Source organism: Podarcis bocagei (genome assembly GCF_964188305.1).
Source record: "Podarcis bocagei genome assembly, chromosome: 2".
In the NCBI taxonomy this organism is placed as follows: domain Eukaryota; kingdom Metazoa; phylum Chordata; class Lepidosauria; order Squamata; family Lacertidae; genus Podarcis; species Podarcis bocagei.
The window spans coordinates 111,796,703-111,813,909 of NC_138126.1; the positions used below are offsets into that span (position 1 = coordinate 111,796,703).

A 17,207-nucleotide genomic window follows, 5' to 3' on the forward strand; every position below is an offset into this window, starting at 1 on the left:
AGCTGCCCTGAGAAAAAAACATTCTGATTTGCTCTCTGGTTTTTAATTAACCTGCTTCAGTCTGTACAGGGTGAAGAGTGGGCAGATATAGAAATTTTGGGACCTGAGAAAATCCTGCTCGCTTTTCTTTGTTCCTCTGGCCACTACTTCCAATAGCTCCCCCTGTAGGCCTAAATTGAACCAGGATCTTGCTCTTTAACAGCCTGTTTCAAACGAAATCCCTAAGACGCTTGTGGCATCTTAAAAACTAACATGGCTTTCATGGAGTAGAGTCATTTTCGTTGGATGCATGAAGTTCATACCATAAACATGTTTTTTTTTAAATGCCTTTAATAAAGGTGCCGAAAGACTATTGCTTTTGCCGCAAGAGACTAGTATGGTGACGATAAACGCCATCTCCAACTCCTCGAAAGATTCCATCAATGGTGTCGCCAAATTTTTTTACACATCGCTTGGGAAGACAGGCAAACTAATGCCAGGGTACTGGAAGAAGCAGAGATCACCAGTGTTGAAGCAATGATTCTTCAACATCAACTTTGTTGGACTGGTCATGTTGTGCGGATGCCTGATGATCGTCTTCCAAAGCAACTACTCTATTCCAAACTTGAAAATGAAAAGTGTAATGCTGGTGGTCAACAAAAGAGGTTTAAAGACACTCTCAAGGCAAATCTAAATAATGTAGGATAAACACTGACAACTTGGAAACACTTGTCTGTGAGCGCTCCAACTGGAGAACAGCCTTTACCAAAGGTGCCATGAGCACTGAAGACGCTCAAACTCAAGACGAAAGGGAGAAACGTGCTAAGAGGAAGGCACGCTTGGCAAACCCTCACCGTGATCAACTCCCGCCTGGAAACCTATGTCCCCAGTGTGGAAGGATGTGTGGATCCAGAACTGGCCTCCACAGTCACTTACAGACTCACTGCTAAAACTGGGTTTATGGAAGACAATTTTACTCGGCTAGGAGTGATTGCTGCAGCAGCAGCAGCTTCTGGGAACTGGGAGAGAAAAGATATCTGGATGATTGCATCCATTTTCTCGCCATCACTTTGCATAGTTATCTCCTGCAATGAAAGAACCACAGGCATCCCCTGTAGTTCCAACCACATCCTTGGTCCAGTTATTACGGTGCCCCCTGCTGGGACTAGAAAAAATGGAAATGGGTGGAGATAAGTTGTGTCACACAAGGACAATGCGTGAGCGCCTATCTCAGTTCCTAAGGTGAAGCCATAACAGTTAGCTTTCCAAGGGATTGGAACAAAAACAAGAACGTTTTTATCGCTTTCATTTGTGCTACCAGTGCAAATAGAGTGCTATCATCGTATCGCGGACAGGGTGTAGCCTTGATGAAACGGGAACAGCCAGTGCCAATATTCCCAGTTTGGGAGGGAGGGGAGGGTCAGGGTGATGGAAGTGGAAGTGGAAAAGCACTTGTCCATTTTTCCTTTGAATGGAAATGGATTGAGCCTTCCATTGTATGGATTTTGTGTTGGCAGCACAGCAGGAGAGTGGAAGCGGAGGTCACAGGATCGTAGAATTTGTAGAGCTGCAAGAGCCCCAACTATTAATTGCATTTAAAAGACAACACGAACAACAACAACAAGAACTCTAAAATCAGTGAATCGTCAAAACAAAGGCAGAAGGTGAACTGTAAAAATAAAATAAAAAGATCGCAGTTTCCAGGAGGGCGATGCTGAAGTACCACTAACCCGCGATCTGCAAAACTGGAATGGAGCTAAATGTGCAACCAGATGCAAATCTGCATAATTTATTGTTGGCCTTGCCGCTTTTGAAAATGTAGGACACAGAATTCAGATTTTTAAAGTGACTGTTCTGCCAGGTCTCTCCCCTCTCCTCCCATTGCCAAGTACATACAGTAGGGGTGCTACACATCTGGATTTTCCTGGACATTACTGGGATTTCAAAGGTGGAATTGACGTCCGGGGGGGGGGGATTTCCGAAAGGTGGTGCTTTGGATCAACCAAAAATTCACATTTTTTCCAAAAGAAAAAAAGAAGCAGCTCGATAACTTGGGGGGGGGGTTGTCTAAAAAAACAACAACAAAAACTCAATAACTTTTGGGGTGTCCTAGTTCTTATTCTTTGAAATATGGCAACCCTAATATACAGCCCTAAATATTTTACAGGTATATACAGCCCTAAATATTTTACAGGTACAAAACACTTATGGGCTATTTTACGCGTGCGCACACATGGACACACACACACACACAATATTTTTATTAAATTTTCAACAAAAATAAAAAAAATAGAAAACAGACAACCACCACCACAACAACCACAAACAGAGAAAAATATACATAAAAGCAATATCAACTCCATGAAATGGGATTCTCCGAATCCCACGACTTCCCTCCCCCTCGCTCCCCTGCTTTCTTAATTTTCTTTTTCAACTGCATACCATTTCTACTTCAAATTGTTTTCCTACCTCAAATTTCATACATTGTTTATAAAATGACCCGTGTGTGCATACTTGAAACATCTTAGGTACATATCTTCATGGGGGGGGGGAATACACGCAGGAAGCGCTTGTGGGGGTGCTGTGGCTGACTGTGGCTTCCTGTTCTGTGCACACTTGTTTTGCACTCCTGGGTTTCTCCTCTGCATCATGTGCAGAAAGGCCATGTGCCATTCACAGCTCATCATGCAACCAGGGGCAGACTTTGGTCTTTCAAATTTCAGAAGCGCCCTGTGCAAGGCCAAAATCGCGCTGCCTCCCCCCCCCCCCCGGGCCTCTCCGTTCTGTTCAGTTCACTACGTCACACACTTGCAGTGACCCCTATGCTTGCAGCTCAGTGGGGTGGAACTGGTCGTTGTTGTTGTTTAGTTTAGTCATGTCCGACTCTTGGACCAGAGCACACCAGGTACTCCTGTCTTCCATTGCCTCCCGCAGTTTGGTCAAACTCATGTTTGTAGCTTCGTGAACACTGTCCAGCCATCTCATCCTCTGTCGTCCCCTTCTCCTTGTGCCCTCCATCTTTCCCAACATCAGGGTCTTTTCCAGAGAGTCTTCTCTTCTCATGAGGTGGCCAAAGTATTGGAGCCTCAGCTTCAGGATCTGTCCTTCCAGTGAGCACTCAGGGCTGATTTCCTTCAGAATGGATAGGTTTGATCTTCTTGCAGCCCATGGGACTCTCAAGAGTCTCCTCCAGCACCAGAATTCAAAAGCATCAATTCTTTGGCGATCAGCCTTCTTTATGGTCCAGCTCTCACTTCCATACATCACTACTGGGGAAACCATAGCTTTAATAGAAGGACCTTTGTCGGCAAGGTGATGTCTCTGCTTTTCAAGATGCTGTCTAGGTTTGTCATCACACTGCCATAAATTCAGCCCCAAAATCATGGGAGGAGTGTTGCCAGCTACCCCACCCTTTGCCCTTGGAAGTCTTATAAGAAACTGCCGCAGGAGGGGGACCGTGAGCAATGTTCGGGGAGGGTGTTTCTCAGGTGAAACAGCGAAGCTCCTTTGTTATTTTTCTTATTGCCTGCTGTTGTTTAAATAATCTTGTTATTTTTATGGTATCAGAATATAGTTTTTTGGTACATTATTATATTCACAACTGTTTTGCTATGATTACGAGATTGCTTTCGTAGTGCTTCCTTGAAATACGTCCCTGTTTCTTTGTTGCAAGCCACTTTGAACCTGATTTTTTGTGCGCACGGAAAAGCAGCATACAATTAAATGAATGAACGGTTTCATCTGTTGCGTGCGATGCAGTTACACACATACTCGTGCACACACAATTCCTGTGACTTAAAAAGATAGTCAAATCTGCTTATATGAGGATCATTTTTGCGGTGCAGTTTGGCGACGTATAAAATAACTTGTTCATATAGAGATCCTGTGATCAGCATTTAGATGCAGTTACAGCAGGACACGGGTGGCGCTGTGGGTAAAAAACCTCAGTGCCTAGGACTTGCTGATCGTAAGGTCGGCGGTTCGAATCCCCGTGGCGGGGTGAGCTCCCGTCGTTCGGTCCCAGCTCCTGCCCACCTAGCAGTTCGAAAGCACCCCTAAGTGCAAGTAGATAAATAGGTACCGCTTTATAGCGGGAAGGTAAACGGCGTTCCGGAAGTGTCTTTGGACGGCGCCGGCTCCCGGCCTCTTGAGTGAGATGAGCGCACAACCCTAGAGTCGGTCACGACTGGCCCGTACGGCAGGGGTACCTTTACCTTTACAGCAGGAGTAGCCCTATAACAGGCTAGCAGCTTTTTAATGTGCAATGGGAAGCTTTTTAAAGTGTAATGTTTTATTATGTTTTTATATAAGAAGTCGCCCAGAGTGGCTGGGGAACCCAGTCAGATGGGCTGGGTACAACTAATAAAGTTGTTGTTGTTGTTGTTGTTGTTGTTGTTAGACTACAAGGCACAGATGAGGAAGGAAGGAAGGAAGGAAGGAAGGAAGGAAGGAAGGAAGGAAGGAAGGAAGGAGTTAAAAATGCAACTCCCTGATTTTCTCATGATGCAAAATTACAGCAATTTGAAACAAAGGTTTGAAAGCCAGATAAAGCTCTATGGGAAGATGATAAAAGCTGTGCCAGCCAGAAATTTTAACTCCTCTTCAAGGCAACCGATGGGTAGATTGTATGCAGCTAGCTCACTGCCTCTGTCCCATAAGCTCTCTGCCCCCCACCCCCATGGCTGGCAAACCAATTTCTTCCACACACAGACAAGGTAATCATCTGGCCAAACGACAGGATCTCTTCTTAGAAAGAGCCAGGCGATGGAGATGTGAGCACCGTTCTAATAGGGTGGTGCAGAAAAGAGAGAGATGGCGTTTAATAAAAGGGAAATATAAGCCTTATCTATAGTGAAAGGAGCACGCTCGAAGCCCAAAGAGGAATGTGCAACACTTTCCATCGGCTCCTGGGCCAGAGGACAATAGCGGTTTTCCAGGCCCAGAATTACTCAACGCAGCGAGAATTCAAGCTCCTCGGTTATAACAGCAAAATCATCAACTTTGCCACAAAGGACTCTTTCAGCTGCTCCACACTCCCTGCACTGGTGTCAGTGCAGCAGGGGGGAAAGGGCACCGTAGGACGTGTGATAGATGGGACCTTGCCGGGTTGACCAATCCTCCCCCTGCTACTCCCACTGGGGTTCCTTCGGCACCCAGCGAACGGAGCAGAAGGCGTCCAGACCAAGCGGCTGGTTTGTCTCTGCTGATTGTGAGCTGCAAGGAACTACGAAGCTTGGAGACTTGCTGGAAGGCCATTTGATTTTTTTTAAAAAAAATCGTCTCCCTGCCCACTCACATTCATGGGCCTCGTCACAGAATAGACCTGTTCCCCAGCAAAAAATTATCCAAGCTGGATTGATCGCTGGAGGCTATCGGAGAGACACCTGCCCTCTTGTATATTTTACAGAAAAATGCAAATGACAGAAGGTTCAGCCCCAAAATCTATTAGCCGGCTTTTAAATCTGTTTTCAGGATCTCAACCCAAACAGAATCCACGTAACAAGGGATAAATAATAATACTACTAATAATAATTTATTATTTATACACTGCCCATCTTTATACACTGCCCATCTGGCTGGGTTTCCCCAGCCACTCTGGGTGGCTTCCAACACAATATTAAAATACAATAATGCATCAAACGTTAAAAGCTTCCCTAAACAGGGCTGCCTTCAGATGTCGTCTAAAAGTCTGTTAGTTGTTGTTCTCTTTGACACCTGGTGGGAGGACATTCCACAGGGCGGGTGCTATTACTGAAAAGACCCGTTGCCTGGTTCCCTGTAACTTGGCTTCTTGCAATGAGGGAACCGCCAGAAGGCCCTTGGTGCTGGACCTCAGTGTCCGGGCAGAACGATGGGGGTGGAGAAGTTTGTTAAGAGTGCCGAGAACACTATTGCCTGAACAAACCTACACTTCTCAGAGTCCCCTAGGAAAAGGGATTGATTGTTAAACTACTCTGTGAAATGAATAGGAGTTTCCTAACAACTCTCGGCACCTTTAACAATCTACAGTTCCCAGATTTTTTGCAGGAGGAACGTTGACTGTTTGAGGTGGTATGAGACTGCTTTCAATGTACAGAGCAGAAGGGGCTTTCACCCTAATAAGAATAGGACCCTTAAAATTAATGGGCATAACTCACCCATTTCAGTGGGTCTGCCCCTGGCTTAGTTCAATAAACCTGAATGTAATAATTAAGGATCGTAATATACAGTGGTACCTCGGGTTACAGATGCTTCAGGTTACAGACTCCCCTAACCCAGAAATAGTACCTCGGGTTAAGAACTTTGCTTCAGGATGAGAACAGAAATCGTGCTCCAGCAGCAGCAGGCCCCATTAGCGAAAGTGGTATCTCAGGTTAAGAACAGTTTCAGGTTAAGAATGGACCTCCAGAACGAATTAAGTTCTTAACCCGAGATACCACTGTAATTAAAAACACAATTGTGAACTGCTTGATAAGACATCTCTGTGCTTTTTGCTCTCATTACCCAGAACAGTGTAGAGACAACTTCAGCAAACATTTCAGCAGGAAATGGGTGTAATGTTCTACATTCTTGAAAATAAAAGCAATTTTTAAATTGATTGATTGATTGATTGATTGATTGAATTTATATACCACCCTATACCCAGGGGTCTCAGGGTGGTTGACAGAATTGGAGCTCAACAAACACAGAGAAGAAGCTAAAGGTTCAGGACAGGGTCCTAAGATGGAATATCAACAGCACAGAAAGCTCTCTTCCTGTAACTTTTACTTGGCAATCTTTTCTTCGGTGAGATTTCCCCCCCACTAATTGCTTTAGGATGACCTGACTCCCCTGAATACAATATAATTGAGTGAGCATCAAAGGTAGACCGGGAGAGGGGATTTTAAATGGTTGCACAGATCTTATCTCTCACTTTCAAGAAGCAGGTTTGAAAGCATGAGAGCCAGCACAAGTCTAGGTGGAAAGAGAAGCTCTTTTTACACACACACACACAAAAACAAACCCATGTAAGTAGCAGTTTCAAGTAGCCTTGAAATTATTTTCATATCACAAGGGCAAGGCTGGAAGTATCAACATGAGGTTGCAGACTCACTTGCATGTTTGGTAGAGTTGTCTTGTTTGCATTTGTTCATTGGGATCACATTATTGAAGCCAGGGATAGTACAAATATATTAAAAATGGATCCTCTTCTTAAGTCATCAGGAAGGAGGGTTTCAGAGTTGCAAATCTGCTTTGCCTCTTCCCCAGATTGATTCTGCTACCATTTCCTTAATTTGCCACTGTCCCTATTTATTGGAGCAGGGTTTTTTTTTTTTTTTAAATAATGCATTTACTGGAGCTTTGCTCTAGCAAGTGAAAGCATGTCTCCATACCACTGGTGGTAAGGTTATAACACAGGACCATGGAGTCTTTTTCAGCCTGAGGGCCACAATCTTCGCTGGGTAACCTCTCAGGGGCCATATGTTGAGGGGAGGAAGCAGAGGTCAGAGAAAACAGAGTAAGGAATGTAAGAAGTACCTTTTGTACAGGAGAGCGTTTTCCACAAGGCTCTAGAAGCCAAGCCTTATGAGGAAGAGTTGAGGGAGCTGGGTATGTTTAGGCTGGAATAGGGGAGCCTGAGAGGAGACTCTCTCAAATGTTTCAAGGGCTGTCACATGCGAGATGGAGCAAGTTCATTTTCTCCTGTTCTGGAGGGTAGGACTCGATCCAACGGCTTCAAGTCACAAGAAAGGAGATTCAGAAGAACTTTCTGACAGGATGAACTGCTCAACAGTGGAACGGTCTCCCTTGGGACCTTGTGGGCTCTCCTTCCTTAGAGCTTTTAAAGCAGAGGTTGGACGCGGTGGAGGAAGACTGGAAGAAATTTAAGGACTACTTGCAGAAGCACTGTAAAATTAAGGAATGTTAAAACGATGTCTGATGGAAAATAAGTGGTATTGGTAAAAAGATTTCTAAGAAAATGTAAATAGGGATTGATAACTGGAAAATTGATACTTATAATAGGTTAATATCTTGAGTGAGGATAAATGCTAGAGGGTAAGGATTTGCTGAATTTAATATCTGAACTGGAATACAAAATGGGAGGTGAGAGGAGGTCAAGAAACTAGTGAATGAAGTATAAGATATGAAAATATTAATCTATTTTCTGTTCTGTTTTTTGGTCCTTCTTTTTGTTCTTTCCCTCCCCCCTTCTTTTCTTTTGTTAACTGTTTTCTATTGTGTATTTTCTATGTGTTTTGTTTTTGTATTTTTATATCTTTGTAGTTTTTCTTCTGTTTAAATTTTGGAATTTTTTATTGTTTGTGAAACTTTAATAAACATTATTATAAAAAAAATAAAAATAAAGCAGAGGTTGGACGGCCACGGATGCTTTAGCTGAGATTTCTGCGTTGGAGGGGGTTGGATTTAGGTGACCCCTGGGGTCTCTACAATTCTAAGATTCCATGATACGAACACCCTTCGCTGTCCTCCATCCTGGGAAGCAAAATGCACTATCAGACTTCAGGGACACATTCCAGCCCGACATAAACACTCAAGAAGGGGTGCAAAACTGAGTTGGGTGGGTGGAGCCTGAGGCGAGGGTCCGTGGCTGGGGATAGGGCATGAGAAGAGTCCCATGAAGCAGAAACAAAGGCAGGGGGGAGCTGCATCTGGCCCCTGGGTCTGAAGTCTCCCACCCCTGCTATAGATTCATATACAGTGGGTTACATATGCTTCAGGTTACATACGCTTCATGTTACAGACTCTGCTAACCCAGAAATAGTGCTTCAGGTTAAGAACTTTGCTTCAGGATGAGAACAGAAATCATGCTCTGGCGGTGGCGCAGCAGCAGTAGGAGGCCCCATTTGCTAAAGTGGTGCTTCAGGTTAAGAACAGTTTCAGGCTAAGTACGGACCTCCGGAACAAATTAAGTACTTAACCCGAGGTACCACTGTATATCAGGCATGTCCAACTTCAAGTTGACTGTGATCCACGATCCAATATAAAAACTGGCAGTGATCTACCACCCAGGGATGGGTGCAGGGCGGGCGGGCGCTGGCTGCTTCCCCCGAAGTGACATGGATGGGTGCAAGGAGGGAGGGTGCATGACGCTGCTTCCCTGACATGGTGGGGGTGGATGCAGGGAGGGTGCGCCGCACGCGCGCCAGCAGGGTAGGGGTGGGCGCACGTGCAACGTCAAAACATCCCCTCCCAACAGCTCCAGTGGGGGGTGGCTAGTGATCGACCAGAATTCATTGCGGGATCTACCTGTCAATTGCGATTGACGCATTGGATATGTCTGATATATATTATCAGTGGTCCCTGCTTTATGTCCCGACTGTAAAACCATCATGGCATCACACCAGAAAGGAACCATGATGCCCTCTAGCCCTGCTCACTGCCCGAACACCCTCTAAGTCAGGGGTCAGCAACCTTTTCCAGCCATGGGCCGGTCCACTATCCCTCAGACCATGTGGTGGGCCGGACTATATTTTGCGGGGGGGGGGGTGTGTGTGAGAGAGAAAATGGGCCGGACTATATTTTGAAAAATAATAATGAATGAATTCCTATGCCCCACAAATAACCCAGAGATGCATTTTAAAGAAAAGCACACATTCTACTCATGTGAAAAACATGCGGATTCTCGGACCGTCCGCAGGCCGGATTGAGAAGGCGATTGAGCCACATCTGGCCCCTGGGCCTTAAGGCTGCCTACCCCTGCTCTAGGTGTTGCTGAACTATGTCAGCCGCAGGCAGCATGGCCAATGGACTACAGGATTCTCCTCCCCTGAGTGACCTCCCCCAATCCAGATTGCAGCAGGCAACCATGGGACAGAAACTCTCAAAGAGCTGAGAGCTACAGTGGTACCTCGCAAGACGAAAAGAATCCGTTCTGTGATTCTCTTCGTCTAGCGGTTTTTTTCGTCTTGAGAAGCAAGCCCATTGAAGGATTAGCGGATTAGCGCTATTAGAGGCTTTTAGAGGCTTTTAGCGGCTTATCTGCTGATCAGATCAGCTGATAAGCGGCTTAGGAGCTTAGAAAAAGGGGGGGAGGGGGGAAAAACCAGCAGGAACTCGCAAGACATTGTCGTCTTGCGAAGCAAGCCCATAGGAGATTCGTTTTGCGAAGCACCTCCAAAACGGAAAACTCTTTCGTCTAGCGAGTTTTCCGTCTTGCGAGGCATTCGTCTTGCGGGGCACCACTGTACTGACAACTTGGGTCAGTGAGACGAGAAATGAAATATTTTCAGAAGACCCAACAAACTGGGATATCTGTCCGATCTGACCTAGTCAACCCCAGATATGACCGTCAGCTCCTGAGCATGAACAAAATACCTCCATAATGGAAGCGCCCTCTGGAATATTTGCAATGGAGCCAAAGCCCACGCTGTCCAGCTTCCTGTCTCCATTTAGGGCAGTCCTCAGTGCCCCAGAGGATCCGGCCAACCTTCCTGCAATTCTTCCCTTTGTTCTCTCAACACCCCCATAGCTATTAAACATTAAATGCCGGCTGCCAACCCTCACCCACCCTGCCTTCGGATGGCATGTTGTGACTCAGCAGCAGGAAACTGGAATGAAGTCAGCTTTCTATTCACAAAAAGGCAAAATGTCATTGTCCCATTCTCCCCTCCCTCTGCCGATGCCCTGACAAAATTGATAGACAATAAATAGGACCTCTGCAGGGAAATAGTACGGGGAATAGTACGGTATGCATTTTACACCTGCAGGATGCAGACATGATGTTTCTGCCAGGCTATGTCTGCTGGTGAAATGGTACTGCACAATTGTGCCTTAACAGTAGCACCCTTTAGCCCAGGAATTTGCAGCACACTACTGCCCTGTTCCCAAGTTCCCTATTTCTTAGGCTACACTGATGTAGAAATCACCCATCCTAACTTGAAAACGTGATATATATATATTTCAATACCCACCGTTTCTATCCCTCTGCCCCAATCTTCCATTTGAAGCTGTCATTTCTTTGTATGCTCAATTTAAGGTGGGGGCATTTAACTAGGAATATAGTTCTGCAAAACATGAAAACAAAAGCAGTTCCATTCACAGCTCTCCAAGCTATTGGGTCAAACAAGTTATATACCAATTAAAAGATGCCTGCTTCTTGGGAGAAAAGCAATGACAAACCTAGACAGCATCTTAAAAAGCAGAGACATCACCTTGCCAACAAAGGTCCGTATAGTTAAAGCTATGGTTTTCCCAGTAGTGATGTATGGAAGTGAGAGCTGGACCATAAAGAAGGCTGATCGCTGAAGAAGTGATGCTTTTGAATTATGGTGCTGGAGGAGACTCTTGAGAGTAACATGGACTGAAAGAAGATCAAACCTATCCATTCTGAAGGAAATCAGCCCTGAGTGGTCACTGGAAGGACAGATCCTGAAGCTGAGGCTCCAATACTTTGGCCACCTCATGAGAAGAGAAGACTCCCTGGAAAAGACCCTGATGTTGGGAAAGATGGAGGGCACAAGGAGAAGGGGACGACAGAGGACGAGATGGTTGGACAGTGTTCGCGAAGCTACAAACATGAGTCTGACCAAACTGCGGGAGGCAGTGGAAGACAGGAGTGCCTGGCGTGCTCTGGTCCATGGGGTCACGAAGAGTCAGACACGACTAAACAACTAAACAACAACAACAACAGGCCTGCACACCTTTGGACCGAGTCAAATGCAGCTCACCAGCTGCATACTGTGGACTGTCAAATGCTCAACGCACAAACATCACTCAGAGACTTTGGAGTCTGAGGCAGGCGGCAAAAAACTGTGGCACCAATTGGCGTGTTGCATTTGCCTTCAAAGGCAGCAGGTTCTGCAGGTTTGTCCTGCCTAAATCAGACAAGGTGCAAAACTTCAGGAGGTCTTCCTTGTTCACATTTGCAGGATTATATGTTAGAACTGGGAACAAGAAAGGTTTTCACTGTGACCCAAAGGAAACTTCAGATGTTAGTGAGACCTCACACAAATGCAAAGAGACAGACCTCTACTTTTCCAATTTAAGACGTCCTCTAGGATCAGAGTGAAAGAGAATATTATTGTGTACACTACTGAACTTTCCAGAGCACAGCTGAGTAGACAGGTAGCACCATTGTGGCTTCTCTTAACAAGTATTTCCCCCTAAGGATATAAAAAGAGCACTGGTGGATCAGACTAAAATGCCTTCTGCCTTCCTTTCCAAAATAGCCAACAAAAATTACACAAGGTAGGCACAAAGACAGTACAGTGGTACCTTGGTTCTCAAACGCTTTGGTTCCCAAACACCAAAAAGGTACCATTGTATTTGGTGCTTTTGTTTTTGCTGTTTATTTTGCATTTTTGTTTTGGAGGCTTTTTCAGTTAATTTGTTATTGTGACTGTGTGGACCCCAGTTAAGCTACGGACTGATTGTGTGACTGCAGAAATGGATAAAAGCCCCCCATCTATACAATGACTATCATCAGTGCAGGTAAGAAAAAATATTAATTTTAATTTTCATCACCTACAATAGTGTCTTATTTATTTTATAGTATAGGGCATTGATTATTGCTTTCATTTTATGAAACAATGGTCTCGTTAAATATTAAAATTCATGTTAAATTGCTGTTTTAGGGGTTGTTTTTAAAAGTCTGAAATGGATTAACCTGTTTTGCATTACTTTCTATGGGAAAGCGCGCCTTGGTTTTGGATCGCTTTGGTTTTGGAACGGACTTCCAGAACGGATGAAGTTTGAGAACTAAGGTACCACTGTAATGCTCTTCTGATCTGGCTCTCTGGCAGTGGATATCCAAAGGCCACTTAACTGCCTCTTAAAGGTAAAAGTAAAGGGACCCCTGACCATTAGGTCCAGTCGTGGCCGACTCTGGGGTTGCGGCGCTCATCTCGCTTTATTGGCCAAGGGAACCGGCGTACAGCTTCCGGGTCATGTGGCCAGCATGACTAAGCCGCTTCTGGCGAACCAGAGCAGTGCATGGAAACACCATTTACCTTCCTGCCAGAGCGGTACCTATTTATCTACTTGCACTTTTGACGTGCTTTCAAACTGCTAGGTTGGCAGGAGCAGGGACCGAGCAACGGGAGCTCACTCCGTCGTGGGGATTCGAACCGCCGACCTTCTGATCGGCAAGTCCTAGGCTCTGTGGTTTAACCCACCGTGCCACCCACGTCCCAACTGCCTCTTAACTGCTTCTTAACATGGAGGTTCTCTAAGACTGCTCGCAACGCATACTCCCTTTTCTTCATACATTTGTCCAATGCCCAATCTACCTATTGGCTACTGATGGGACATGACTAGGTTCATGGGTCAACTCTGGGTACAATCCATTGGATGCAATCCAGTTTTTTAGTTATGTACTTTACAGCTCCTGTTTGCTTATGCCTTTGTGTGTTGCGTCGCCTATCTGATCTGGATTTTGCGGTTTAACATGCGGAGATGAGTTTGGATTACCTTGTTGCAAGGACATCAGGAATCCAAAGAGGAAAAGCAATGAGGAGGGAGTTGGAAATGTCCAAGGGAGAAAACAAAAGCAAAGGTCAGGGCATATTAAACAATTAGGAAATTGGAGAGACGGCTCCAGGGTTGTTTATTTCCTAGTTAGAAATTGACCAGACTAAAATGTAACTCTCTGAAAGTGTGTTTTGCCTGAAATGGGAGGTTTGCAAAAAAGAAAGAAAGAAAGAAAGAAAGAAAGAAAGAAAGAAAGGGGAAAAGGTTCTCCTTTTCTCAGCCTGTCTCAGTGGTTTATCACTCACACTGCCCAATACTGATTCATCTGAATCCCAGGAAACTTAAAGCAGGAGCTAGAAGCAGTTTTGTACTTACACTGTGCCAGTTTCAGGGACTGTATGAGGTCCTGGAGACAGAGGGGGCACTCAGTATTATGCCCTGATTTAAACACACTCAAGTTTAACTTCCCCACCGCTTGATCAATCTACCACTGAATGACTCTTTCATGCATTCATCAATATCCATGGAGAAAACATGTGCAGTCCATATTTTCTTTCCTACACTGAAATTAATTTATACATTTTACCCCCCGCCCCCTTTTCAATTTTAAATCATTCAAGGTGCCTCAAGATCATAGACTTTTCCAGCACAAAAAAAATTAAAATGATGGCAGTTAAGATGCAGAATTAAAAACTTAACTTCAACTATAAAGTACTCTGAGAAAAGGATAGCCTTGTGTGTTAAGAAATGAAAAAGTTGCTACGGCTATTAGTAATAATTAATACCAACAACAACACCACCTTGGGCTATTCCGTCATTCCTTGCAAAGTGTAGCAAACGTCTTGAGATAAGATGGTTTTCCGTACCGCAGATTAAAGACCACGCATTTCAGCTGTCATGGAATACGGTGTTCACAAAAGTTATCTGCATTTAAGGGAACATCTCTCTTGTGTGAAGAAAATCCCTCGGTGCGCTTTCAGACACAACATTGAGACTTATCTCCTGAGTCTCTCTCATACACTGCAACACATGTGAATGTTGTTTACTGCAGGGTAGAAAATGGGGGGGGGAGCCATCTTAAAACCAAGCGTTCGGTCTGGCCGCTGTAGGTTTTATGGGTGTGCACTAAGTCCAGAGGGTGATAATGTATCTCCTGCTTGATATCTGAATGCCTCAAAGGTTCTTTTCTCAGATACTGTCAAAGGGCGAAAAGGATGAAGGGGAGACCATTCACAGCTGAGGAGACAGATAGGTTTAGGTCCTCTTCTCCTTCCTTCACTAGTGGATATGCAAGATTTCAGATTAGCCAAGTGCTATAAACCTGCCTTTGGAAGTAGAGGCAGGTGACTCTCCCAGAGATCCGATTCCCCAAGAAGAATAACTAACTCCCTAGTGAAAGTTCATTGCTAGCAATTGATCCCAGACATGGTGAGTTAGCAAATGCCACCTGCTCCTATAGGCTCTGTCACTCTCCTTTCAAGGTTCCAAAGCCCGAGTTCCTGGCGGTGGCACAAAAGAATTAAGTTTGTTGAGGATCCCCTCTGAACCAAGTAGTGTAGTCTGAAAACAGCAGGTTACAACTCAGACCTGCCTCTGCCCAGAAGGAAAATCTCTCTCTCTCTCTCTCTCTGGATGAAACAGAGAACAGCAGAACTAGTTTATCTTAAAACTAGAGGTTACCTAGAAAAAGGCTAGTCTACAGGTAGCTACTGGTGTTTGATTATTTGAGCTTAAGCCCAGCTTCAATTCCTACATGGGAATTATGGGAGAGACCAGTGGTTAATACTCATAAAAAGAGATAATGAAACCTCATGAGAAGTTATATCCTCTAATGTGGATATCGCAGTGATGTGTTAAGTCTTATTCTAGTTAGTAAAGAGTGGAAAGGTGGTCAGCAACTTACAGACACTGTACTTTTATTTTGTTATTGCTTCAAATATATTAGGCCGAGACCTGCGTCAAAGTAAGCCCTGGATGTGTCAAAGGCCCTCAGAGATCTGGGCTCCACCTTTGCCCAACCAACCAGCAGCACCCACCTCAGTCATCAGACGGTCTGCCCCTGTGTTCTCTTCGTCCTTGAAGATGATGTCCGGGTTGTAATTGGGCACCAGGTCCTTGAAGCGCTCCGAACGGCGTCCGATTTTGCCCTCCGCTTTCCCGCTGGCGCCCAGGGTCTGCTCCGCCACGTTGGGGACAAACTGCTTGTACTGCAGCGGGGTCAGGTTCTTGCGGCTAGACTGCTTGCGCCCCACCGGGCCCCTGCCCGGGCCGCAGCCCCGAGCGGGGCGCCAAAGGCAGCTGGCCAAGCAAAGTCCAAGCAAGATGGCAAGGCGGCGCCAGGCCATGGCAAGCCAGGTGGCCGCAGGGCTGCCTGGCCCTCTCTCCCCCCAAGCTCTCCACTCTCTCCCGTCAGTCCGCGATGTCCAGCAAGGAGGGCATCACCACCACCACGGCAAGGCTGCCTTGGGATGCCTTGGCACCAGCCCACACATGCAGCTGCCCACCGCTGGTGCCAACCAGAGCCTGCGCCAGCACGTGGATCTTCTCTTCTAACTCATGCAGTGCCACCCACCAGTGCCCATAGGAAAGCCTGGCTCCTCCCCGTGCCAAGCGCGCAGTGCCCCTTCAAGCCGGCCATCCCAGCCGGGCAACACCTTCCGAGGGCAGCCCGGCTCCCACTCCCGGGCGATGGGGCGGGAGGACGGACGGGCGGCCGGCGCGACGCTGCCCTCCCGCCGAGGTGGCCGTGGCGGGGCACCGCAGCCGGGCTCCTGCGTCCTCCGCCCGGCTCCGCCTCGAAGCCCGGCCCCCGCGAGCAGCTGTACCAGCGCCATCCCTCCTGGTGCCGCCCTGGGCCCGGAGGGAGGCGCGCCCTGCAGACACCCGCTGCCCGCCTAGGGCGGACTCCCGCTGGCGGGGCTCGCAGCGCCTCCGATCGAGCGCCCTCGACGGCGCAGCGCCATCCCGGCTCGAGCAGCGAGAGCCTCCTAGGCCGGCTCGGGGGAGCCCTCTGCTGCCGAGACGGCGTCGGGGCAGGCGGGAGGCTCCCATCTCCCTCAGCGCTCCCTGCTAATAACAGAGGGCGGTGGGAAAATGGGGACGTCCCATTCCATACCCTCCAACATTTCTACCATGAAAATAGGGAAAAGAGGAGGCTGAAGTTGATGGACTACGCAGAATGAGATAAGTTAACAGGAAGGATTCGAAACCGGCGGGATCAGAGATTCTTAGAAGACTGGAGTAAATATATGAACTATTTGAAAAGTAACTGTGATGAACAGATTACGCTAGTGGACTGCAAGAAGTTTTGTAAGGTTGATTAGTTGAAATATTGCAAAAAAGATTATGAAGAGAACTATTAGTTAATTATATGTAATACAGAAAGTAAGAAATGCAGAATAAGTGATAAAAACGGAAAATCATCAGAGGTGTTGACGGAAGTCAAAAATATTGTATGAGATGAGAAGTTATGTTGTATGACTGTTGGGACTGATATGTTAAAAAATTAATAAAAATGTGTGCATGTATATATGAAAATAGGGATGTCCTAAAAACGGGACATTCTGGGATAAAATCAGAAACCGGGACGGCTTCTCTAAATCGGGGATGTCCCTGGAAAACAGGGACACTTGGAAGGTCTGGGCAGAGAAGCCAACTCCTAGGGGCTGTGGTCTCTTCAGTACCCCCCAATAAAATATTTGAGGGAACCAGGCCCCCCAAAGTTAATGGGCATTGTCATTCAAATGGTGTGTGTCTTGGGTGCCAACTTGAATAAAATATTGGGGGGAAACTCCACCCCACATAATTGATCACATGACACGGCTCTCTCTCTCTCTCTC

At 46.2% G+C, this 17,207-nt stretch overlaps 1 protein-coding gene across 1 annotated transcript in view; it reads right to left on the bottom strand.

Moving 5' to 3' along the window:
* DHH (desert hedgehog signaling molecule) overlaps positions 1-16,855 on the bottom strand; it is a 22,973-nt gene extending 6,118 nt beyond the window's left edge. The window contains exon 1 of the mRNA XM_081181469.1: positions 15,405-16,855. Within this exon, the coding sequence (XP_081037595.1) occupies positions 15,405-15,713 (309 nt within the window). The 5' untranslated portion in view covers positions 15,714-16,855. The remainder of the gene's footprint in view (positions 1-15,404) is intronic.
* Positions 16,856-17,207: the final 352 nt, after the last annotated feature.